This window comes from Ostrea edulis, chromosome 5, assembly GCF_947568905.1.
Source record: "Ostrea edulis chromosome 5, xbOstEdul1.1, whole genome shotgun sequence".
In the NCBI taxonomy this organism is placed as follows: Eukaryota; Metazoa; Mollusca; class Bivalvia; order Ostreida; family Ostreidae; genus Ostrea; species Ostrea edulis.
Window position 1 is genome coordinate 80,061,355 of NC_079168.1, and position 26,543 is coordinate 80,087,897.

Below are 26,543 nucleotides of genomic sequence, written 5' to 3' on the forward strand. Positions count from 1 at the left end.
ATCCTCTCAACTTCCACTGGACGTTTCAAAAACAGCTTGTAAAAGTAAGTAAGGGCAGACGTTTTCACAAGATACGATTGTGAATTATGAAACGCTTGTCAACCAAATAATTGAGCTCGACCAAAAAAAAAAATAAATACAACTGGGAATAAACCCTTATGCTTGTGGAATGTGTGAGTTTTCTCCTTTTCGGTATATTTTAAATCTTTTCACTTCGTAATTGACCTTTTACCTAAGAAGAAAAAGCACAACATTGTTATAAATCTCTTCAATGTTGTCGAATATCTTGTATCAATATAAAATTATATTTCTGTGCTTTTCTTGTTGACTCATCTCCTTTTAGCGTTTCTTTTTCTTGCGAAAAGATTATGTCTTCAGGTAATCTATATTACACTTGTCTTATCATGAATTGTAATTGTCCTAATCTTTAGCTACATTTGCATATAAGCAATGAATACTTCAGTTGATTAAATGAAAACTTGTGTGTATTATTCCCAATTATCATTACTATAATTGAAAGGCTTAAAGGTAGTAGAATAAATCGATCAGAGTGTATCTACTGAGTTACCTAAAGTTCAGTATTGATATGCACTAGGTTCAATATTTATCTGCCTGAATTTATGGGGTAATTACCATCTTCAAATAAATTGTGATCCACAATGTCGAGAGAGTTCAATCATATCACTTGATGTTGAATGAATGTCATAAGTAAGCTAAACAAAACAAAAGTTGATTTTATTTTGTATTTTTTGTGAAACATTCGTGACGAAAAAGAAAGAAAAATACCAATATGAGGAACCAAAAGTATTTTCAATGCATGAAAACAATTGCTTTCCAATATTTAAGAGACAATTGTTAATTAATTTGTTCCGTTTTGAAAGAATCACGAGAATTTAATGTGAAATATCGCTTAGTCACAAATTAATACACATTATCTCTAGTCGTGTTAATTAAGCGATGTTTGCCAATCTCTATCACGTGGATGGTATTGCAAAGCATTAGCGTAATTGAAGTATAGTCACGAACGATGGAAGCAAACAATTAAAACTTGAATACACCCAGTACTCCGTGCAAAGTCACGTGATTTCCATCCGATTATGCAAAAAATATTATCGGCAGCCCCAACAGAAAATTCCACACAGGCTACCAATATGGACGTCAAACCAAAACCAAGGGTGATTAGAAAAAAAGTGACCAAAGATTTGCCCCCTCCCGAAGTAAACGAAACTGACCTTGTGCCCTTGGAGGCCTTCACGGACAAAAAACCAAACTTTAGGGAACTGGTCAAGAAAAATCTGGATGACCTAAACCGTATCAGTTTGAAGGAAAGGACTGAAGACTTTATCAACGAAACTAGTTTTACTGCTATTGCTAGAGTGGTGAAAGCCAACACTATACTGAAGAAGATTATCTGGCTAATTCTCGTGATAGCCGCCATGGCCTGGCTGGGTCTACAGTGCTACTGGCTGTTTGATAAATATTTCAGCTACCCTGTGGAAGTCAAAGTCGAGTTAAAATCGGCGGCTAAACTGGCTTTCCCCAGCGTGACCGTGTGTAACCGGAATCCACTGAAGAAATGTAAGCTCGGGGAATCGGTGTTTGCGGGGCTGACGGACACGTTTAATCTGAAAACAGACGACACACTCTACAACGAAGCCATGGATAAATTGCGAGATCGAACGGCTGACCAGGGCTCTCCCAGTAAGTACATCTTTCTTCTCGTCACTGCGAAATCTGACCAGGCTCTCTTAGAACAATGTTTATACATCTCTCTTCTCATAATACATATCTGTTCTCATCACAGCGAAATTTGGACTTTAAAATAGTTTATTTCCAAACGAACCACTTTTTTATCATTCCAAACACAAGATACCCACCAAAACTTTTATAAGATAATTGATCAGTATTAACGGGTTTTGACGAGCTTTTGAATATGTGAAGAGATCCACTTTCATTGAATATAACTGTTTGCCAGGAAACATATTTAGCAATGCTATATTTGTCCATTACTTTTCCAGATAATAAATTATATTTATTCATTCGTTTTCATTCAATATCTTATTCCAGCTGATTGAACTAATAATTATGTTCTTCTTCATTCATTATTTCAATACTTTATTCCTTCTTGCAGAGAGTACACAAGAAATAAATATACTATAGTAATGATGCAAGGTAAAGATAACGAACAGTGATCAATCTCATAACTCCTACAAGCAACACAAAATGTATCATATAACATATATGAAAATATAAAAATGTGAGAACAAATAAGAAAAGAAAGAACAGTACATAAGTACATGTAAAAGAATAAAAAAGAAAGAAAATATATGAGATAAAAGGAACTCGCTGTAGTACTAACTTTTAGTTTCTTTTGTATATGGCAAATACTTTTATTAAATAATTCCCACATATTTAAGCTGTTTCCTCTTGTTCTGATAGTGGATAGCTTAGGACTTTACCTAGTATGTATGATATATATAAACTCTTTCTATTTGGATTATATATATATATATATATATATATATATATATATATATATATATATATATATAGTAAAAAAAGAATTCAGTATTTGATACAGTAAATACATCCAATAATAAAAGTCAAGAAACACAAAAAACACAAAACTCGAATAACATAATGTTATTCGAGTTTTGTGTTTCTTGACTTTTATTATTGGAGATATATATATATATATATATATATATATATATATATATATGTGTGTGTGTGTGTGTGTGTGTGTGTTGCATTGAGCATTGTAAGAGTAAGCACAACATTGTTATTTGTTCCGTCTAAATGAAAGGAATTATCAGTTAATAAAAATATATTTCAGTGAACTCGAAATAAAAGACACCACAGTCTCTCATATCTGCCTCATAAGAATCGGCTTATAAAGGAGCACAATTCGTCCCCATGGGAAATCCAGAATTTTAGAAATGGCCCGGTTATATCAAATTTGATATAACAGTTTATAAAATCGTTGATATTGAAGTACATGTAGTATAAATTCGTGATAACGAATTACAGAATTCGTAAGAATATATTAAATGGTTTGAAATTATAATTTTTTTGAATTCATTAATTCGGATATGAATTCGTTAAAACTGTTAAAACGAGTAGTTTATAAAAACAATTTCGTGACGAAATAAGAACATTTGTAATTTGATATAACGAATTTCAGAATTATTTATTTCAAATTTAATTCCTTATTTCAAATTTTGAAATCCGTTATTACAAAGTTTACAAATTCCTGATAACACATTTAATGAATAACGAATTTTAAAGTTTGAAATAACAAATAGATTCGAAATAACGAATTATGAAATTCGTTACTTCAAACTAATTTTTTTAAATAGGTCCTAAATGAGCTTCCGTATATTTTAAATAAATGTGTAGCTTAGTTACTTTTTTACATTATTTATTACATTAGTTACTTTGGGAATTGTTATTTTGTTGCAATATTTAAATATGTACGAGGGCTGTTCGACATAAAATGTGTATTGTACGATATCTCAAAAGCATTCGACTCAAATAGTGAAATGAATATTACATCCCTTGAAAGTATTCTCCGCGGTTTGAGATACATAATTTCAATCTCTGATTATCCATTTCTGAAATACGTCACGGTGCGCTGATTTAGGTAGACCTCTGAGGCACTGACTGATGGCTGAGCCAAGGGCTTGCCGGGACTTGTAACGACGACCAGATAAGAAGTTTTTAAGTTCTGGAAAAAGGAAAAAGTCGCATGGGGCTATATCTGGAGAGTATGGTTGGTGTGGCAAGACGGTAACCTCCGACGACTTCAAACATTGTTTCACAAGCTCAGATGTATGTGATGGAGCATTATCATGAAGTAGACGAACATGCCTAAATCCTGACACAAGGCGTCGTTGATGATAATATTTCTTTAGCTTTTTTAGTATAACATCTCGGTAATACCGACCTGTAACACTTTTGCCCTTCGGCAACGGAATTTGTATGACTATACCATCACATGAAAAGTATATGCAAAAAAGAACCTTCTTTGTGCTTATGGTCCTTTTGACAACTAATGGCCTTCTACCGTGTTTAGTTAGCCATACTTTGTTTCCAATTTTTCTTACTGGTTCGAAATAATGAACCCATGTTTCGTCACTAGTAACAATGTTTGCAAATTGTCTTTGATTGAATTTGGGAAACATTTTGAGCAATTGCTTAGCGGTTTGTACTCGTACCCGTTTTTGGTCATCTGTCAATATATGCGGTATCCATCTGACAGAAATCTTTCGTACTTTCAAAATAACGGTTCAAAATGAAATGCACCCACGATAGCGATATGCTAACAGCTTTGGCAATATCACGAATCGTGTATCTGCCATCTTTGACAGACTCTGTGCCAGTCAGAAATGTCTTTCTCCACCTACCAACTGTCTCATAAAATACCTTGTCAGACCTATAAACTTCCCCCAATTCAGTAAAAATCCGCATTACCGAATGACCGAGTTTTGTGCGAACTTTTAATTAAGTTCTAATTTCCAATATTCTCAACCCGTTTTCCAAACATCTTTACAACAGTGGTCAACGACTGGCTCTATTGAAATGACTGTAAGTTTAAAAAGGCCCATGTTTATACCGTTGTAGAGGTATTGAATAGAGCTATTCGAGAGTATCATCATCCATGAAATCGTGCAAAGCGTTATCGCGCTGTGGTACAATACACATTACATACCGAACAGTCCTCGTATATAAGAAATTGCATGATTTTTTAAAAACACTGAATCATAAAAATGCGCACAAAGTTAATTTGAAGTTTTAGTTGAAATTCATGTTTGATTGTATATATATCTACTGGTTTTCAAGTATCATATCGTATGTATAAAAAAAAAAAAAAAAAAAAAAAGATCCCCTCCCCAATTTTAAGGAGATTATTACAGTGTAGGTAATTTCAGATTTCCAAACAAGAAAATTCGTTTAAAATCTTATTTGGAATTCAACATATCCCATGTACAGAAACATGTTTTGATAGCAAAGTAATACTGAGTTCCTTGCTAATGACAAGGCTTCTAGAAAATAACCGAAAACCTTGCATATACTATTAGTAAAAAGTTTCCGGGGGTTGAGCATTCGACAAGAAACACACGAGAGATTATTATCGAATATAGCACAGAAAACGAACTGCTAACGGGACTCCTAATAGTAAAATATCTTAACAAACATGAACTGCTAACAAAGACTCCTGACGATAGAAATGCTATTAACAAACACGAACTGCTAACAAAGACCCCTGACGATAGAAATGCTAATAGTAAAATATATTAACAACAACGAACTCCGAACAAAGACTCTAAAGTTAACCTTATCAAGATATAGGGCTCACGACGGGTGTGACCGATCGACTGGGATGCTTACTCCTCCTAGGCATCTGATCCCACCTTTGGTGTGTCCAGGGGTCCGTGTTTGCTCAGCTATCTATTTTGTATTGCTTAAGGGATTTATGAGATTGATATAATAATAATAAGGCCTTTATTTATCCAGGATTACATATTAAGCGATAAAGCTAGTTTTCAATATAGTGCTGCTGATCACTGTTCGTTATCTTCACCTTTCTGCTAATGAGACTCCTGACGATAGAAATGCTAACAATAAAATCTCAAACGAGACTCCTGACGTTAGAAATGCTAAAAATAAAACCTCAAACGAGACTCCTGACGTTAGAAATGCTAAAAATAAAATCTCAAACGAGACTCCTGACGTTAGAAATGCTAAAAATAAAACCTCAAACGAGACTCCTGATGTTAGAAATGCTAACAGTAAATTCTCTTAATATTGCGTTGATTGTGTGTTAATATGCTGCACATTTACATCATCAACGTTTTGTCGGTAATATTCCTTTGATGTTTCATTGTTTGTGTTTCTTGATAAAAGCATTGTGACACACAAGTAACTGAGTGACTTATAAGTTTTAACAGTATGGACTGACAGGGTTAAAGGGTTAAATATCGAGTCTGTAATGTAGGGAACATAGAAACATAGGAAGTGTTTTATGACCCCATAATGGAAATAACCATTTCTTCAATAATATACTACTCAAAATTTGATAAGGATCATAGATATTTTTCTGTTAAAAAAATTAATAACTGCATAACTGGCAATATTGTGTCCAAGTGAAATCAAAAACGTCTTCAACAAACTTGCACGTGCATTTCATGCCATGGGAAATGCGTTTCACATCACAGTTTATGCTTTGGCTACCATTGCACGATTTTCACTCAGGCATCGGTGTCTGATTCTTTCTAAAATTTCAAACTCACTTGAGTGTTTACACTACGTTTATCAAACACAATGCCCCCTCAACGTGTAAGGCGTCGCCTGACGACCGAACAACTGGACAGATGTATTGGAATGCTTAACGCTGGCTATTCACAACGTGACGTTGCAAATACACTAAACGTCAGCCAGAGCGTTGTAAACCGGGCCTGGAACCGACAGCAAACTTTTGGTACAGCAGCACACCGACATGGAGGTGGTTGTCAGAGGTCGACAACTTAACGCCAAGACCATTTTGTGGCTCTTCAGGCACGACGCCATCCCTTCTGGACAGCAACCAGCCTACGTAACGACCTCCTGAACGCCTCGGTGTGAATGTGTCCACTCAGACGATACGGAATCGGCTTCACAATGCAGGTCTCAACTCGAGAAGGGCATGTGTTTGAGTCCCTCTGACTGTTCGACACCGGCGGGAGCGATTGGACTGGGCTGAAGATCATGTCACTTGGACACAGAACGATTGGGTTCAAGTTCTGTTCACCGATGAGTCCAGGTATTATTTGGACTTTACAGACAGGAGGCACCGAGTGTGGTGACGACAACGTGAACGTTTCCATGATGCCAACATCAATGAACATGACCGTTATGGTGGTGGTTCCATCATGGTCTGGGGTGGAATCAGCAGGGATGGAAGAACAGATTTTCATGTCCTGGAGAGAGGAACAATGACGGGGGTGCGGTACCGGGATGAGATCCTCGATGTTTACGTCAGACCCTACGCTGGTGCTGTTGGCCCTGAGTTCATCCTGATGGATGATAACGCCCGTCCTCATCGCGCCAGGGTGGTGGAGCAGTACCTTCAGCAGGAGACAATTGTCCGTATGGACTGGCCAGCGCGCTCGCCGGACTTGAACCCGATTGAGCATATATGGAACATGCTGCAGGTTGCCCTTTCACGCCGTAGAGCACAACCCACGACTTTGGCAGAACTCGGAAACGCCCTCGTGGAAGAGTGGAACAACCTTCCCATTGGAAACATCCGGGTGCTTATTGACAGCATGGCTCGACGTTGTCAAGCCGTCATTGATGCAAGGAGAGGCCATACCCGGTAATGGCACTTCATCGACTAAGTGTAATGATGGAGTATCCCCCAAAACTGTGTAATTCTTTCTCTGGTTTGCTGTTAACTTTTTGTAATGAAATGCCTTTTGGTGTTGTTATCAGATTTCAAGCATTCCGTATTGATAAAAGTTCATGCCGTTCATGAATTTTAATTCATAACCTGAGTAAACACGTTTCTGAGTCAAATGTATGTCTTTTGTTATGTTAGTGGTAAATTACACACATATAACCTAGTGATCCTTATCAAATTTTGATTAGTATATAGTTAATACAGAATATTTTCGAATGGCATGTTTTAGAAAAACAATTGAAATAATAACAAATCATGTTCAGTGTATAAAATTATATTTCTTTCATTTTCTTTTTTAGAAATACTTGAAATGATAATTTGTAATAAAGTCTGTCTTGATGATTTACACAAAACTTTTTATCCCTTCTAGGCACCGGACCCGACCAGGAACCTTACAACATGACGGAACTAGCAGAAACGCTCGGATTCAGGTTCAATTTCCACCATAAGCTGATGATATTCGTAGTTGTATCATTTGCAATTTGTAATAATAACAGAAAGATATCATTATTATTTATATCAAAATTGTCTTCATGTAAAACTTATACGGTACCAATTTTTATGCACCAGATGTAATAGATGCATTGTTATGACTACATATATACTGAGGGTAACAAAAAAGGGTGGTGGGTGGTGGAAATGTTCCAATACTGAGTATAGGCTGATGTAATTGAAGGGTTGATGCTATCAAAGCTCAACACTACCAGGAAATGTTTTCTCAATAACTGACACGAGAAGTGAAATTTTAATTAAGGTGACCGACTTATCATTGATTGAAAAGGAATAATGTCATCAAAGTTTTGTGTTGGTATCTCCCTCCAGGAAATCTGAAGGGTCAAACACTGCCGGGTGGAGATGCACTCGTTAATCGTAGAATATGATTATTTTTTATATGTAGTCAAGATAGCATTGATCAGAAGAAGACGCCTTATTTATCGTTCTAATAAAACACTGATTTATTTATATATTATGTTGATTCATAAAAGCGTAATAATCTAGACAAAACTTCATCTGGTCTGTTAGTTATCAATTTCATGGGCTAATGCAACATATATCCGTGGAATTAACACATAGATGGTGTCATTCAATAAGACCAGGGGGTCGTAGAAATGGTAATCCTAATGGCCTCGTGTATTGCGCAAGTCATACGGTTTGTGGGGATCGGGGCTGTGATTATGTATCTAATTTAGATTCGTAATAGTAATGGAACTTTGATGTAACATCGATATTGATTGGTTAATGTATTGTAACGATGATATAGCTGTTTCAGTAAGCGTTCCGGTGATAGGACAAAAACAACACACAATAAATGAGTTTTATTATTTAAATCAGTCCACGGTCGATATCTTTAATTATTATATACTTTCAATTTCATCTCTTCTTTTTTCTTTAAAAGTTTACGGGCATATATCACACGATATATGCCCGGAAACATTCCGGCCCGCAAACATTACGTCACAATCAAATTTCTACGCCGTTAATTTTCAAATTTTTCATCTTTTACTCAGTTAAACCGATAGTTATTGTTAAAAATAAAATTATTGTTAGTTTCTAAATGAAATTGAAAGTATATAATAAAAAGGTTATAGACTTTGTATGGGAAATATGACGACCTCGTTTTTTGTCGCTAACGGACCTCGCAAGCTCGGTCCGTCTACGCGCCAAAAACTCGGTCGTCATATTTTCCCATACAAAGTCTATAACCTATAATCATTAACGCTAAAAAGTATAACGCTAATATTTGGGATTGTGAAGCTTACTGGTGTTTTTTTTTTTATTATTATTATATCATCAATGGCCGTTAACACAAAGAATTACGTCCGTTAGGCACCGTGTGTAACGTTTATTTTTATCAAAGTAAAGGAAAAACAGATCCTCGCGGTATGACGTCAGCATTCCAAAGCTGGTTACACTGTTTCCTACCTCTATCTTAACCGGCCCCGTCGCTTGTAAAACATTAAAAAAAATATTTACAGTAAAACATATTTATCGCGAATTTCAAGGGCCAGCGAAAAATCATTTCCTTATACCCAAACCTCGTCACATTCAATAAAAGTTTCGTTATTTTCCTCTCATATAGGAATAAATATCACTTCGCAATAAGCGTGGATTGGTTATAAAAGTATTCTTTATAAGCGTGTGTTACTGTATGAACATTATACAAAAGAAGAAGTTTCCACATTATAATATAATTATTATCATGATTATTCACAGTATGTGGGACGGGCTAGACAACGCCTCAGTTGCGGACTCGTTTTACAAGACCAGCTCCTCGGAGATGGACGCCATGACACAATACGCCTCCCTGGCGCTTCAATATGACGATGACGCTATAGAAGCATACGGACATCAAAAGACAGACATGATCACCAACTGTGTCTTCTCTGGGCACCAGTGCTCCCCTGCGTAAGATTTTGTCCATATTATAATACATGTGGTATATGTCATTTATTGGAAAAACTATAGATTGAACCGACACCCATTGGATAACAGTACTTCCGATTGTTACGCGCAGTTGAATGACGTGATATTGCGTGAATCTAAACATCCAGTTATGACACAGGAAGAAATTCAGTATGAGATACATTGATTATCTACGATAGCGGAATAGGTCCTCAGTACCCCTAGCTTGTTGTAACAGACGACTAAATAGAACGGTCCTTTGAATGAGACTACAAAAACCGATGCCCCGTGTCACAGCAGGTATGGCACGATAAATATCCCTTCCTGCTCAAAGGCCGTAAGCACCGAGCATAGACCTAAATGTTGCAACCATTCACCTGCAATGATGACGTCTCCATATGAGTGAAAAATTCTCGAGAGGGACGTTAAACAATATACAATCAATGAATTTACGATAGTGTAGTTTTATATTTGTTTCATTGATCAAGACGTATATGATAGTCAATTGGCAAATGATTTCTAACAAATACACTATTTAGATACCCACTGTGTATTTTCCTTCGTTAGTTACAATATCATCTCATTTTTCCTACCGGACCTATTTGTAGTGATAATATGAATTATAATACCGACCATCGATTTGTGAAATGCTGTATTTAAAAGAGATTATTGTAAACCCTTTAACATCGACTTATTTATCAGTAGTATTCCTTGATTTAAAAATTGATCATTTGGAGGACATGATCTCGCGTGTCGAATCTGTTTAAAGACATACTCGCCATACACAGGTGATAAAGGAATGTCGCTACTTATTTATGGAGAAGCTGAAATCATCCCGTTTATAATAAAGTTGGGTTGTTAGTTTATCTTGGATATATTTCCATATGATCACTTTTCATTATTTTCACGTTCTCAAATATGAACGTAGAATTACACAATGCAATCATTTCAATACTCTTTACGAATTCAAAGTCTTTATTTGCTAATTCATTTATTGGTTTCTAGCACAAATAAAAGCGTCAAAGTGCTTACAATATTTCATTCTCTCACCAAAAGGCGCGTTACACAATCTGTCAACGCTTGGAAAATAATCCATTTCTAATTACATAATATGTATATAAACAATAGAAATGATGGCCAAAATATCCAGTAATGCATTCAATGTGGCAAGCACGCCCGTGAAAACGAATAGATTTACTGTTTGGAGTGAAAATGTATACCAGTTTTTAAAAGTAAATAATATGAAACGGAAAGATGAAGCCCCCACTGTAAATGATATATACAAAGGCGTTGACAGATGTGCAAGTGAAGCTTGCCTAACTCCCCTACTGGTGAGAGAATGGCGAGATTTGTATCTTTTGGGACTTCAGAACAAAAAAGTATCTGTGAATACAGAGGAATGAAGACTCAAAACAGTCCACGACGCCACTATTGATATACAGTTGTTAAAATACGTTTTAATTTGTTCGTGATTTTGTTGTAGGAATTTCACCTACCTGCATAACAGTAAATACGGCAACTGTTACACGTTCAACTCCATTAAGGACCCCAATCCTGCTCTCTATACGTTCTATGCGGGCCCGTTGATGGGTAAGGCTGTTTCTAGATATAGCTGTACTGGTGTGAGGATTTAGAATCTCTTCAAGGTCGGTATGTGAAGCAATATTTACAAGGTCGGTATGTGAAGCAATATTTACACGCAAAGTAGCCTTACAAGTAGGTAAAAAAATAAAAATTGAAAACGTTGTTTGTTAATATTTTTAAATATATAGCTAAAATCTTCAAAAAGGATGCCAGTTAGAAATTCTAGGCAATTAGAACTATAAATAATAGCATTTAATTTATATCGTATCTAGTATTTATATATATCAAGTGCAGAGGTCGACCAACCAACTGAATTTCAGCATGTTATATTTTTTCACCGTAAGTTTACTGTTGCTTCACTCCCAATAGTTTCAGTCCTCGTTCACATGTTTGGCCATTTAAGTTATTTCATACTATACAATCTGAACCATTATGGTCTGACCTTTAATATCCGGATTGGACTCGATCTCCGATCTCTCGAAGTTGAATTAAGGTTTTGAGTTATCGAAAGTCCCCTGTATTTTACTTCTCTATTCTGAAATACTAGGGACAACAATACTTCAGTTACATGTATTCTAAGTGATCTCCCATTTAACAATACTTCAGTTACATGTATTCTAAGTGATCTCCCATTTAACAATACTTCAGTTACATGTATTCTAAGTGATCTCCCATTTAACAATACTTCAGTTACATGTATTCTAAGTGATCTCCCATTTAACAATACTTCCGTTACATGTATTCTAAGTGATCTCCCATTTAACAATACTTCCGTTACATGTATTCTAAGTGATCTCCCATTTAACAATACTTCCGTTACATGTATTCTAAGTGATCTCCCATTTAACAATACTTCCGTTACATGTATTCTAAGTGATCTCCCATTTAACAATACTTCCGTTACATGTATTCTAAGTGATCTCCCATTTAAAGAGATTGGTTTATGTTTTCATCAAATATCACCTACAAGCCATAATAAAAATGTATGACGTAAATACTTATTCGTTTAAATGACCTATCTATAAGTTCCCATACACGAAATAATTAACTCCAGTATGTCATTCACATTCGCTTCCTGCAATATGAAATACAATACTTGAAATTCATAGTAATTATTTCATATTCTCTTTGATGTGTTCTCAAATTCCCAAGAGACTTCTTTGCTTTCGCCAATTAATGATTTGATCAACTGTATAAATAAAGTGAAGTATATTTAATCGCATTGACAATGGAAGTAGTCCTTTTGTTTTGTATTTTGAACTGGTTAATGTCAACGTGAGACTGTTTGGTTGTTTTTTCAATGAGGGATTCACGGGTGCATAAAATAGGAAATTATTTTACGATTTGATGTGTGTGTGAAAAGAAAGGGACAATAAGCATGTATATGAATTGTTTGGAATTGTTCGATATCGATCTACTACTCAAAAACAGTCGTCGAGATAAAATCTACCAAACAAAGCTGAAGTCGAGGGGAGAAATTCTACACTGCAATTAATTACTGCAAGGAAAGGTTAATCATGAGGATTGTTTGGTTAACCGAGCCAGAAAAAATCAAGCTTTTATCAATAGCAATTAAAACTGGATGAGGTCGGAGTACTGCAATCAACATTCGGGTCTCTTTCAATTCATTGAAATAAATATTTCATGAATGGACCATCCATTTCAACACCGATGGTATTTCACTTAATACGTAAATTCCGTGTAATCTCATTAAGCTGTCCATCAGAAATAAAAGTAAAAACACACAATTTATTGCAATACACGTAACTACCTGGAGAATGCGTTAATAGATATTTTAGACCAGATAATCTATTTAACATTCATGGACACCGAGTGAGAGAAAGAGAGGCTATTTGTTTGAAGGAACTTGAATCTACATTACATGATGTTGGTTGTGTGTTAAAAACCATAACTGAGTGGTTCTTCTGAGTGAAATATTAACCCCACAGGTAATATGACAGGTGTCATAACTCTAAGACACTTGATATCATTGTATAATCTAGCAAGCTTGATTGATTTCGTCAGGTCGAATAGTTCTTGAGATGTATTTACCAACATGTCTCTGCTCTCACTACATCCTCATAATCTCTCCTTAAAAGACTCATTCGTCTTAATTAACAAACTCAGGAGGGGAACGAATAAACGGTCGACAAACTTTAATCAAGAAGCTCAACGACAGCTCGAGCGAGATAATGAGTACTTGCCACAATATACAGTTGCTGACTGGGGTTGACGGTCCGACAGATCAACTGTTGCCCGAAACCCTGGTCAACAACTGTTTTGTTATACCCATATGGGGAAACAAATAAGAAGATATTCGTTAAGTTTGTTTTCTGCTGTTTTTACATTTTTCATATTTCGGCTGTATTTGCTTTTGAGTATTGCCTGAATTTCTTCTTCAGATGCACTGCCAAAGCGTCGTTCATCCGCCATATTTGTTTACCAAACGACAGGAAAGATAACTCGTTTTAGCGCAATATGACGTTACGTCGGTCAACAGCTTTTTATAACAATCGATTTAACAGTTCCAGTCCAACAGTCGCAGGAGCAGTGAAATTATTGGACATTTTTCGTGTAGAATTAAATAGGAACTGTTATATAAGGGGTACAAAAATAAAGGACACTACGTCACTGTGATTCTTTCAGAATTACTTTAACTATAGTTTACTCCATTTACCGGATCACGGTGGAGGGCCCATGGTATATGTAACCGGTATATAGGGATTGTTTACTCCCTCTAGGTACCTGACCCAACGTCTGGTGTTTCAAGGGGTCCGTATTTGCCCCGCTCTTAATTTTGTATTCTTATGATATCACTGTTATCTTCACTTTCCATATACCAAATGATTTAACTTTGACGTTCTGTCCTTAGATAAAAATGTGTCAGATGAATATCTCTTTAAATATTTTAGGACTGACTCTTGAATTCAACATCCAACAAGCCGAGTACATTTCCGCTCTTGCACCGGATGCCGGAATTCGTGTATCAATACACGAACGAGGGACGTACCCGTTTCCGGAAGATGATGGTTTCACAATCGCACCTGGCTTCGCCTCTTCTGTCGCATTAAAAAGGGTGAATATTGTTTTAACTGTATCTTACAGCTTGAATTGAGAACTACTTTTTGCATACAGAATTTTAAAGGTGTTTACAACTGCTTTGGAAAACGCTGAACAATATGCGTATATTGAATTTGATTTCATTCAAATGAATTTGCAATAATTATTTACAATGATTTTGCGTTTGATTTCTTTAGAAATTGCAGTAATAGTCATTCCTCATGAATGCGCAGCAGTTGTCAACAGCGCGCTTATGAATCTTGATAAATTTAGTACGTCTATTTCAACGGCAAAGAAACCCGACAGAAATGAAAGTAGAATGAAGATATAAGAAATGTTTGTTTTTAAAATACATGAGGATAAACTGCGACGCTTCACACCGGCGTACTTCATGAAGTGAATCAGTGAGAAGTAGGCCGACGTGAATCAGTGAGAAGTAGGCCGACGTGAATCAGTGAGAAGTATGGCGACGTGAATCAGTGAGAAGTAGGCCGACGTAAATCAGTGAGAAGTAGGCCGACGTGAATCAGTGAGAAGTAGGCCGACGTGAATCAGTGAGAAGTATGCCGACGTGAATCAGTGAGAATTATGGCGACGTGAATCAGTGAGAAGTATGGCGACGTGAATCAGTGAGAAGTATGGCGACGTGAATCAGTGAGAAGTATGCCGACGTGAATCAGTGAGAAGTATGGCGACGTGAATCAGTGAGAAGTATGCCGACGTGAATCAGTGAGAAGTATGCCGACGTGAATCAGTGAGAAATATGGCGACGTGAATCAGTGAAAAGTATGGCAACGTGAATCAGTGAGAAGTATGACGACGTGAATCAGTGAGAAGTATGCCGACGTGAATCAGTGAGAAGTGAGAAGTATGGCGACGTGAATCAGTGAGAAATATGGCGACGTGAATCAGTGAAAAGTATGGCAACGTAAATCAGTGAGAAGTATGCCGACGTGAATCAGTGAGAAGTATGCCGACGTGAATCAGTGAGAAGTAGGCCGACGTGAATCAGTGAGAAGTAGGCCGACGTGAATCAGTGAGATGTATGCCGACGTGAATCAGTGAGAAGTAGGCCGACGTGAATCAGTGAGAAGTATGCCGACGTGAATCAGTGAGAAGTATGGCGACGTGAATCAGTGAGAAGTATGCCGACGTGAATCAGTGAGAAATATGGCGACGTGAATCAGTGAAAAGTATGGCAACGTGAATCAGTGAGAAGTATGCCGACGTGAATCAGTGAGAAGTGAGAAGTATGGCGACGTGAATCAGTGAAAAGTATGGCAACGTGAATCAGTGAGAAGTATGCCGACGTGAATCAGTGAGAAGTATGGCGACGTGAATCAGTGAGAAGTATGCCGACGTGAATCAGTGAGAAGTATGCCGACGTGAATCAGTGAGAAGTATGGCGACGTGAATCAGTGAGAAGTATGGCGACGTGAATCAGTGAGAAGTATGCCGATGTGAATCAGTGAAAAGTATGCCGACGTGAATCAGTGAGAAGTATGCCGACGTGAATCAGTGAGAAGTAGGCCGACGTGAATCAGTGAGAAGTAGGCCGACGTGAATCAGTGAGAAGTTGGCCGACGTGAATCAGTGAGAAGTATGGCGACGTGAAGAGAGTTGCAATTCATATCCTCATGTATTTTTAAACACGAAATTTATTTCTTAAATGATTGTATAGCGTATTTATGCGATTGGATCAGATAAAAAAGATTTCTGAAAAACAAGCAAATGCACTTTCATAATGACATTTCTATTGCATGTCAACTGCTACAATTTTACCCATTTCATTCTATATTTTTCACTTTCATGATATACGGTTCCATTTTTTATGTGTTTTCTATACATCAAAAGTTTTGTTTTCAAGTTTTCTTTCTGTATTCCCTAATGTTCCTGATGTATATCAGTTTTCCTGCAATGTATAAAAAACAATTTCTGTTATATATACATATACTTAATATGTATAACATTCTGATTTCATTTATTTTCGATAACAAAATTTATTTCTATAATAATGCCTTGCTCAAAGGGTCGTAAGTAAGACCGGGGAACATTAAGTGGCTCCCGTGGGGATCCGGTTTAGAATAGGTCCTCAGTACCCCTTGCTTGTCATAGAAGGCCACTAAATGGGATGGTCCTTCGGATGAAACAGCAAAAACCGAGGTCCCGTGTCACAGCAGGTGTGGCACGATAAATATCCCTCCCTGCTCAAAGGCCATAAGCGCCGAGCATAGGTCTAAATTTTGCAACCCTTCACCGGCAGTGGTGACGTCTCCATATGAGTGAAATATTCTCGAGAACAATATTCAATCAAGAAATGAAATATACAGCATTCGTGATGTCCATCGTTACAGTCAAAGCATTTGACGTCACAATGCAACGGGTGGATGCACAGAGGTTAAGCCCGTTTGGGCCCGAACTCAGTGATACCATATATAGAGAAAGGGGTCTAATTCTGACCTAGATAAAAATCTACTCACTCGCTTCAAATGCCCCAAAAATCAGAAACTATGCGTGATATGCGTAACTTGCCGGTCTCCTTGCATAGATTAACGTTTTAACTACTCGCATGCCGAATTTCAAGCCACGGGTTCTTAAAATAAACGATATATACGTCATTCAGTTTATTTTTACTAGGACATTTACCGATCCAGGTCATCGGGTGGTTTCTCGCCCATGACAGCAGCGAAATTCAGACTAGAGTGGAAGATTTCGGATCTTAAGATATCACATCAAATATACGCTACTTAATTCCTCATACCTTAATAAAGTTCTCCATGTTCGCCGTATCTGAGTCGCTAATTTTACATAGCATCAACTCCTGACTCTAACTGCCATTTTGAGAAACGCACTAAAGATCCGCAAAACCTTTTTGAATTGAAAGCGCATGTGTTGAAATTTAATTTAGTGGGTTTTTTTTCTTCTTTCAATTAATATTTATTATTATATACAATATACACATATAATTTAACGCAGTTCTATACTTGACGATGAGAGTCCTCCTAGTTCTTGCAATTAACTTTTTTTGCGATAGCAATATAGTATGCGTAAATATGCATGAGAAATAGGGACAGCCTTTTTCGTAAATCAAGTTCCATATACACATACAGCGTTTTCTTGAAATGTTAACCTACAAATATGCTACAATGAGTATACGGACCACATGCGTGATTGAATTAAATTTTGCATAAATATTTTTGGGCCTGTTACCCGCTTATTGTTCTGTGATTAGCTGATTGAACTAATAATTATGTTTCTTTTGTACAAGGAAAATACTTTTATTATATAAATCTCACACAAGTAGTAGCTGTTTTTCCTCCTGCTCTGATAGTGTATGAATTTGGGCTTTACCTACACTGGAACACATATAAGTGAATTGAAAATCAACTTAGAAATTGGAATTTCGATCCAATCTTTTCAAAGGAGTCCATGCTGAAAAATGTTCCCTCCCGTGCGCGGCGATAAGCTGAGATTTTTTTAAAATCCGCGTTGAGTTAGCATCCGCGCTTTGCATTGTGACGTCAAATATTTTGAATGTAACATATGAACACCACTAATGCTGTATGTTTAATTTATGCCACTTCATGTTCCCCGGTCTTAATAGGAATGTTATCTACGAAAGCCGGATAGTCTCATATTTGAAAAAGTAAAAAAAAAAAAATTTAACTCGTTATAACGAGTTAGTATCTCGTAATAACGATTTAATATCTCGTTATAACGAGTTAATTATCTCGTTATAACGAGTTAGTATCTCGTTATAACGAGTTAGTATCCCGTTATAACGAGTTAAGTATCTCGTTATAACGAGTTAGTATCTCGTTATAACGAGTTAAGTATCTCGTTATAACGAGTTAGTATCTCGTTATAACGAGTTAAGTATCTCGTTATAACGAGTTAGTATCTCGTTATAATGAGTTAAGTATCTCGTTATGACGAGTTAGCATCTCGTTATAACGAATTAATTATCTCTTTATAGCGAGTTAGTTATCTCGTTATAACGAGTTGATTATCTCGTTATAACAAGTTAGTATCTCGTTATAACGAATTAACTATCTCGTTATAACGAGTTAGTTATCTCGTTATAACGAGTCAGTTATCTCGTTATAACGTGTTAGTTATCTCGTTATAACGAGTTAAGTATCTCGTTATAACGAATTAGTATTTATGGAGGGCCTGTACTTTCCAAAATTTCGACAAACTGATTAGAAATTTTTTGAATTGCAGATGATTATTTCATAATGACTATTGTGCAAGATTTTATTTGTCGTAAAGATGACAAGAAAATGTTAGTTATTGCTTCAAACAAATTAACAGGTGATGATTCATTTTGTTTCCTACTCAACAAAAATACCTACTTTCCCTTGTCAAGAATAAATGTAAATTGTGTCGTTTTGATAACAAGTCGAGTAAATACAACAATGCTTTGGCAAAATGTTTGAGCTAATTTCATATTTGAGCAAAAATCAGCCAGCCTAGATGCTGATGATTCTTTTGAGATTATAGATATATTTATACATCTTATGCAAGCTTGTTAGTACAAGAAATAAAGTTCCCTTCCCCCTTTTTAACAGCGTTGATTTACCGTTATTTTCTACATTAAAAACTTTCTTTGCAATCCAAAGTAAGATATTTTGGGTTATTCTCCCTTTTATTTCCTTTTTTCAAAGTATATCGAGTGTTAAGGATGTAGGCTTGAACAAGTAGAGGTAAAGAACGTTGACGGTCACACAGCCGTGAACCCTATATCTGTAAGAGATACAAGACTCCGATGGTCTATCATGTCAGATACGGAACTGGTACGATCCGCGTAGCGGCGAGTTATCAGTCCCGTATCTGACATAATAGACCATCGGAGTCTTGTATCTTACTTAAAATATTGTTCTGTCTAAAACAGTACTTCTCATAATATTGGCCTGCTCTTAATAATACTGGACTATGTTCAGTACAGTATGAAAAATAAAGTACTGTCAAGACAAAAAACTAACGTCACAACAATGTTTTAATGATCAGGTAAACAAGTAATCCGTGGTTGAAATTACTATGTAAAGAACGTCCTACCAATTGATATAATGAATTGAACTCATGTAGAAAAGGACGAATACTCGCTAAACCCCGCCCCCTCTGATTACAATATTGTGGGTGTGCTTTCACTTGCGCCCACCCCATCCCGGATTTTAAAGTTTGGATTTTCATTCTTTTTTATTTGATTTTGCTTGTCAAGAATTACATGTATAGACAATTGTGACGTCAACTTCTCAGAAGATTACCCCTACCACTTCTCTCACTTTAAAAACAGTTCTACGTGCTTGAATTATCAATCCACCAATAAATAACAGAATCATTCATGGGTCAAATGCTGTCTGATGTGTTTCATACTAATTGTTAGGTTATTCTTGACGCACGGATTCTGACTACGGATTACTCCGTTTACCTGATCAAGATATAGTGCTCTTGGCGGATGTGACCGGTCGGCAGGGGGTGCTTACTCCTCCTAGGCACCTGATCCCAACTCTGGTATATGCAGGGGTCCGTGTTTGCCCATTTTTTAAATTTGTATTCCTTATAGGAGTTATGAGATTGATCACTGTTCGTTATCTTCACCTTTTCATGAAGATAGAGCAGGTAGCAGGACATATCTGTCTTGCAAAGAAAATTAATACTACATGTACTTTAAATTCATGCTTTTAATAGACCCAAGCCAACAGCAGATTGGATTTATTTATGTTATATCACCATAAAAAGGTATAACCGATAAGTAATATATTTACTTACAAACATCGGTAAATTAATATACAGGGTACTGTGGTGATTTACTTTTACAGTATACTGGCATTTATACCAAAATTTACAAAGTTGATATGTGTTTTTTACTCTGAAAAATCTAGATTAAGAACACATTTTCAGATTCTCTTAATGGTTCTTTTTTATTTCTTTAAGTACATGTAATTGTATTATTGCAACGACTTGTTTAAAAACTAATCTTAGATTTCAGGAACAATCTTGAGAAGGACCTACAAAGTTTCCATAATATATCTTGTTATTGCAAGTTTATTATCTCGTTATAACGAGTTAATTATCTCGTTATAACGAGATACTAACTCGTTATAACGAGATAATTAAGTCGTTATAACGAGATACTAACTCGTTATAACGAGATACTAACTCGTTATAACGAGATAATTAAGTCGTTATAACGAGATAACTAACTCGTTATAACGAGATAATCAAGTCGTTATAACGAGATAGCTAACTCGTTATAACGAGATACTAACTCGTTATAACGAGATAATTAACTCGTTATAACGAGATACTAACTCGTTATAACGAGTTAAGGATTTTTTTTTACTTTTCAAAAATGAGCCTATCCGGCTTTCGTAGTTATCAGTATTAGGTGCAGTGCCACAAATTTTAACCTATTCATGGCGCCCATGACCGTAATTGTTTTTAGAATGCAAATAATTGGATCGGGAACCTAGGCACTGCATTTCCATATGGATGCAATGATAATGTATATGATGTAGGAAATTTGACTAGTTCACAAGGAAATAACGTGAATGTGATGGGACTATTTCCCAATAACCAAAGACGGAAACGGAGTCATGGACATCGTTCATATAAAAGACCAAGTAGAAATGATGTCACGTTTGATTCACTTTTGCCTTACATCAACAAACAATTAGGTCCACATCATATTCGTACAAAACTTTACTCTGTTCCATTGAGAGTTTTACACACGTTATTTGAAGAAGCTATGGCTAGTCTATACTTGGATTTTTCAACACCTGAATATAAACTGAACTCTATGATTATGGATGTTGCCTATCACAGGCTCTTTAAACCAGCACGTGTCATGGATGATAATCCTTCCAAATCCTGCCATCAGTTCCTTAAGCTCAAATTTACAAACAAAGGAATAGATGTCATCAACATAAGCAACATTTTTCGTCATAAAAGGGTTCAGTCGTGTATTCCAACTTATTTCAAGTTCAAGTCTACACCCTGTATTTCCTACAGCTATACTTCTACTGTTGCATTCAAACTTTTTAATTAAAAACAAACTTTGCATTGCCTAGATATAGACCATCTTATACGTAATCCACCAACGTGTTCTTGTTCTTCATCTTTTTTCAACTATATTCCAGTTGGGCATGTCATTACTGGTGATGTTGATATAGTTGAAAATGAGGACCTCAAATCTCTTATTCTAAATGGTCCTAAATACAGAGAACCTCGGTCTTTTAATTGGCGACAGAGCTTCATCTCTATTATGAATTCTGTCGAAGATTATGCCAGACGATGGGCTAAATATGAAAAAGAACTTGATACATTGTCAGAATGGGTTAAAGGCATAAGAGGAATCAGAAATGATAAAACAATTAGATAGGTTACATGAGGAATATGTTTTGTGGTTCCAGCTGACAAAGCTAGTAACAACATTGTCTTTGTTTGTAAGGCTCATTATTACAACTGTATTTTAAACGAACTTGGCATTAATTCCACTTTTGGTAATCGTACTTATACTCCAACTGCCCATTCAGAAGATGAAATTATTCAAAAACATGCTTCAGTTTTAGACACATTTAATATTCCAGTCAATGGGTCGAATGAATATGAGTTACCGTACCTATACTGAATTCCTAAACTACATAAAAATCCTTACAAACAAAGATACATTGCTGGATCCAGTAAGTGCTCCTCACGAAAATATTAACAGCTGTGAAGGAGAAAATTCAAACTTACTGTGCGACTACACATGCCAGAAGTGGTGTTAATCGAATGTGGATTTTAAAAAATTCTAAAGAACTTTTGGTAAACTTGAAATCGCAGAACTTTCCCCAAATCAATAACATTAAAACCTATAACTTCTCAACACTATACACGACCATTCCTCACGATAGATTAAAGACTGAGCGTTTTGACATCATAGACAGTTGCTTCGTCAACAAAAATGGAAAACAGAAATATTCATATCTAGTGATCAGTCATTCAAAAACTTACTTTGTTAAACACCACTCTGATTCCACGCACAAGTACTCTGAAGTTGAAATAAAAAATATGCTAGAGTTCCTCATTGACAATATCTTCGTGGGCTTTGGTGATCAGGTCTTCCAACAGTCTGTTGGAAATTCCCACGGGAACGAATTGTGCTCCTTTGTTAGCTGACCTGTTTCTATATTCATATGAAGCAAAATTTATTCAAAAACTTCTACGTGAGAAGAAAAAATCTCTCGCTGTGGCCTTCAGTTCGACTTTTAGATATATCGATGACGTTTTGTCTATTAACAATGATAACTTTCATTCATATGTCGATTTGATATATCCCTGTGATCTCGAAATAAAGGACACCACATAGTCGTCCACTTCTGCTTTATACTTAGATATTTTATTAAAAGTAGACATTAAAGGGACTGATTCACGATTTTCCTCCAAATTTTGTTTTTCACTTTAAATGATCAAAATCTAGAGTCTAATATGTTAAGAAGGTTTCACCAAAAATTAAGGTTATTCATCATGACAGAAGCTCATTATGGAGAGTTTATTATTTGTTTTGAAAACAAAGAATGAGGTGTGTTATTGTTTACGGGGTTTTCAAAATAAATGGATATTGATCCAAGTATATCATATATATCACATATCAAGTATACTTTAGGTAAAATGTGTCATTTAAAAGTTAAATTTTGTGACGGCACAAAATGAAGATGCCTAAAATTACAAAATAAACGTTTCACTGGTTTGTTTGTTTACAAAAAGACTCGAGTCTTTGTTTACATAACACAGAATAAAACCTAAAACATTGCTCTTATCCTTGCATTCAGACGGTCCAAATTTTGGTTGTCAACATTAAATGAGCTCTAATCTTAATTCTTAACATAAAAAATAAAAAATTTCTTTCTAAAAAAAACAACAACCGCGAACCAGTCCCTTTAACGGCAAACTGACAACTCAACTGTATGACAAACGGGATGATTGCAGCTTCCTCATCGTAAACTTCCCATATTCAGTTAGCAATATCCCATTATCACCTGCATTTCGTGTTTATATATCTCAACTGATTCGATATGTAAGAGCTTGTTCTGTGTATAGTCAGTTTTTAAATCGAGGTAAGCTACTGACAAACAAGTTGATGGTACAGGGGTTTCAACAGTCTCGATTGAAGTCAGCATTTCGCAAATTCTATGGTCGTTATGACGATCTAGTTCGTCAATACAACCTATCATTAGGTCAAATGCTGTCTGACGTGTTTCATACCGATTGTTAGGCCATTGTTGGCACACTAATTTTTACTACAGATAACTCCGTTTACTTGATCAGGATATAGGGCTCATGGCGGGTGTGACCGGTCGACAGGGGATGCTTACTCCTCCTAGGCACCTGATCCCACCTCTGGTGTGTCCAGGGATCCGTGTTTGCCCAACTATCTATTTTGTATTGCTTGTAGGAGTTATGAGATTGATCACTGTTGGTTACCTTCACCTTTCATTAGCTAGTTACAGGAAAAAGTTTTTACATCCCAGATTTTGTAATGAACTAAATAAACTTAAGTTTAGTGAGATTATGTCAAACACAAGTTTTAAATCGTTGAAAAATTTCGGTCTCTTTATAACTAAAATTTATGATGCAGTCTGTCCTCCATAACTTATATATCTTACCTTTTCTTTTCCTTTGTTTGTAGCTTTAGTATGTATTTGTCTTGTATTTTCTTTTTTATTATTATTAGTTTTTTGTGTATTCACGATTAAAGGGAAAGGCAACCTTAACCACATTGTTGCCTTTATAAATAAAGTATTACTTATTGATATCGTAAATGGCATTCTTTAACACCAAAAATCCTTGCTTAACAATTAAATCAATATTAATCTATCTTATATTTCAAATTACCCGCCGCTAAGAGAGCAGCCATTGAAGTTTAATTCATTACGTCACACCGTCGTTTCCTTTATATTTCATCAGCAGCACTGTAAACATGACAGTTCACGAACAGTTAAGTTTGGAGTCGTATATATTTGAGCCCGTTCTTTCCCAAGAAGAATTTAAGAAAAGAAGACGTTCTGTCGAGTCGTAGACCAGGCAGATGGTACTCGTTTCTTCATACATGTACATGTCTCAAACCTCAACTTGTCATTACGCAAATGATGTATCCATAGTTTACATAGTATTTTCTTTTCAAATAAATTTGTTGGGTCAGGAATTTCGGGGGGGGGGGGGGGGAGGGGGCTTTTTTCACATCTCCCCTTCGCATTAGTGTAATTAACTGCTTGACAAGAAGGCGTCCACCTATTTACAATGTATTCTTAAAATCTACCACATACACATCTTTGATGATCTTAGAATCTCATCAATAACGGAATAGACGATGTGACGTCAAAATTATTTATTTTTGTGGTCTTGAATACAAAAGAGTTCCGCTTCATGGCAGCCTCTATAGATTACGGGAATTTCAATTTTTAACGTTTTAAAATTATTACTGAGGCGAACCTAGGCCGTGTATCAACAGAATAGTATGACAAATTTTTATCATATAATTAATCCTATCATTTATCATGTAAAAAAGTTTTTGGATTGCCTTTCCCTTTAATTAAGACGACTTACCATTATCTTTTATTATTTATTGTACCTCATGTACCACTGATGGATGGTGTGAGTGAAAATAAATAAATTTGAGGGCTCTGTATCATTCCAATGCCTACTGTGGCATGGGACTCCGGGTTTTAAGACTAGTGATTTATGCTTCGAACAAAAAAAGCGCGGGGAAAATAGCAACAAAAGTATATCATATCGATCATACTACTGAAGAAAATATTTCATTCTAATGTGCTCCGTTTAAGCGCATAAAACTATATAAACTTAATACTTAGTACAGAAATAAAAAAAAAAAAACGTTAACAATACCAATAATATTTTTGACCAATAGAAAAAAATCAGACAAATGGATCATTAAAGAAAATTGACGGTCGGATACCGCAACGTTTGATCTGCATAATTATCTATTTCCAAACACGAATTTCTTTACAGCAAACACGGGCTTCATAGCTACACCTGCTACTTCTCAAGCGTTATAGAAATATTAGTTACCGTTTGAAATAGTTACTAATTATAAAGGTTCAGTATTTAGAACATAAACTTGAGATAATTATTTTACATAATAAGCATTACTTTTTAATGGAGTAAAGACTTCTTTTGAGTATGTAAATTATTTTCAAAATACCAATAATCTATAATTTACCTCGAATGTAATAATTAAATATCAATATTTGTGGAAGTTCAAATAAAAGTGCAAAAAGTAATTTGATAATCTGTATCCCTCCAATTTCAACAAATTTGTAACTTTCATGATCCCCGGGTAGAGGTTCTGACTCCAGGAAGGGACCAAACTTGGTATATACATGTAAAGGATTTAGATAATACCTTTTTAATGCTATTGATACATGTACAAAATTGAAACTATATAGATATGTAGAAGGAGTAGGTAGTCCTTTACCAGAATTGTAAATTTCATGATTCTAGGGAGTAAGGGTTTGGTTCCAGGGTTGAACCAAAATCATTAGAGTGATTATATTTTCTTTATCATTTGAAATTCTTCTTGAAGTTTGCTGATATGGTATAAAAACTAAATGCATATTTAGGAAAAGCAGAAAAGGATGTACCAAACTTGTGAATTTCGCAACACCAAGGATTAACTTTAGGATGGGTCCAAAGTAGTCATATTGTGTTAATGTTGCATACATGTATATCATAGTATGTAGAGCCTTTCATCGCTATAGGCACTTTCAAGGACATTTTTTTCTAGATTTCAAAGGCCTTGAGACTAGTGATACTTATAACTAATATTCGGGTGACCGATAAGGCCTGTGAGGCTCTTGTTTAAGGTAGTATCACCCATCAAAAAGCTGTGACATACTTTATTTTGCATCATATGGATAGAATGTCTTAGCTTAAAAACTTGTGACAGGAGGTAGATAGACAAACCAGGAGCTTTGTGTGGGAAATATTTCCCCAAAATTAAAGAAGATTAAGCATAGAAGAAAATTAGAAAAGTATTGAAAATTAAAACCAT

At 35.7% G+C, this 26,543-nt stretch overlaps 1 protein-coding gene across 1 annotated transcript in view; it reads left to right on the plus strand.

The window, feature by feature from the left end:
* Positions 1-1,129: 1,129 nt before the first annotated feature.
* LOC125650732 (degenerin unc-8-like) overlaps positions 1,130-26,543 on the plus strand; it is a 35,510-nt gene continuing 10,096 nt past the window's right edge. The window contains exons 1-5 of the mRNA XM_048879255.2: positions 1,130-1,701; positions 7,812-7,872; positions 9,656-9,847; positions 11,328-11,434; positions 14,341-14,504. Of these exons, the coding sequence (XP_048735212.2) occupies positions 1,152-1,701; positions 7,812-7,872; positions 9,656-9,847; positions 11,328-11,434; positions 14,341-14,504 (1,074 nt within the window). The 5' untranslated portion in view covers positions 1,130-1,151. The remainder of the gene's footprint in view (positions 1,702-7,811; positions 7,873-9,655; positions 9,848-11,327; positions 11,435-14,340; positions 14,505-26,543) is intronic.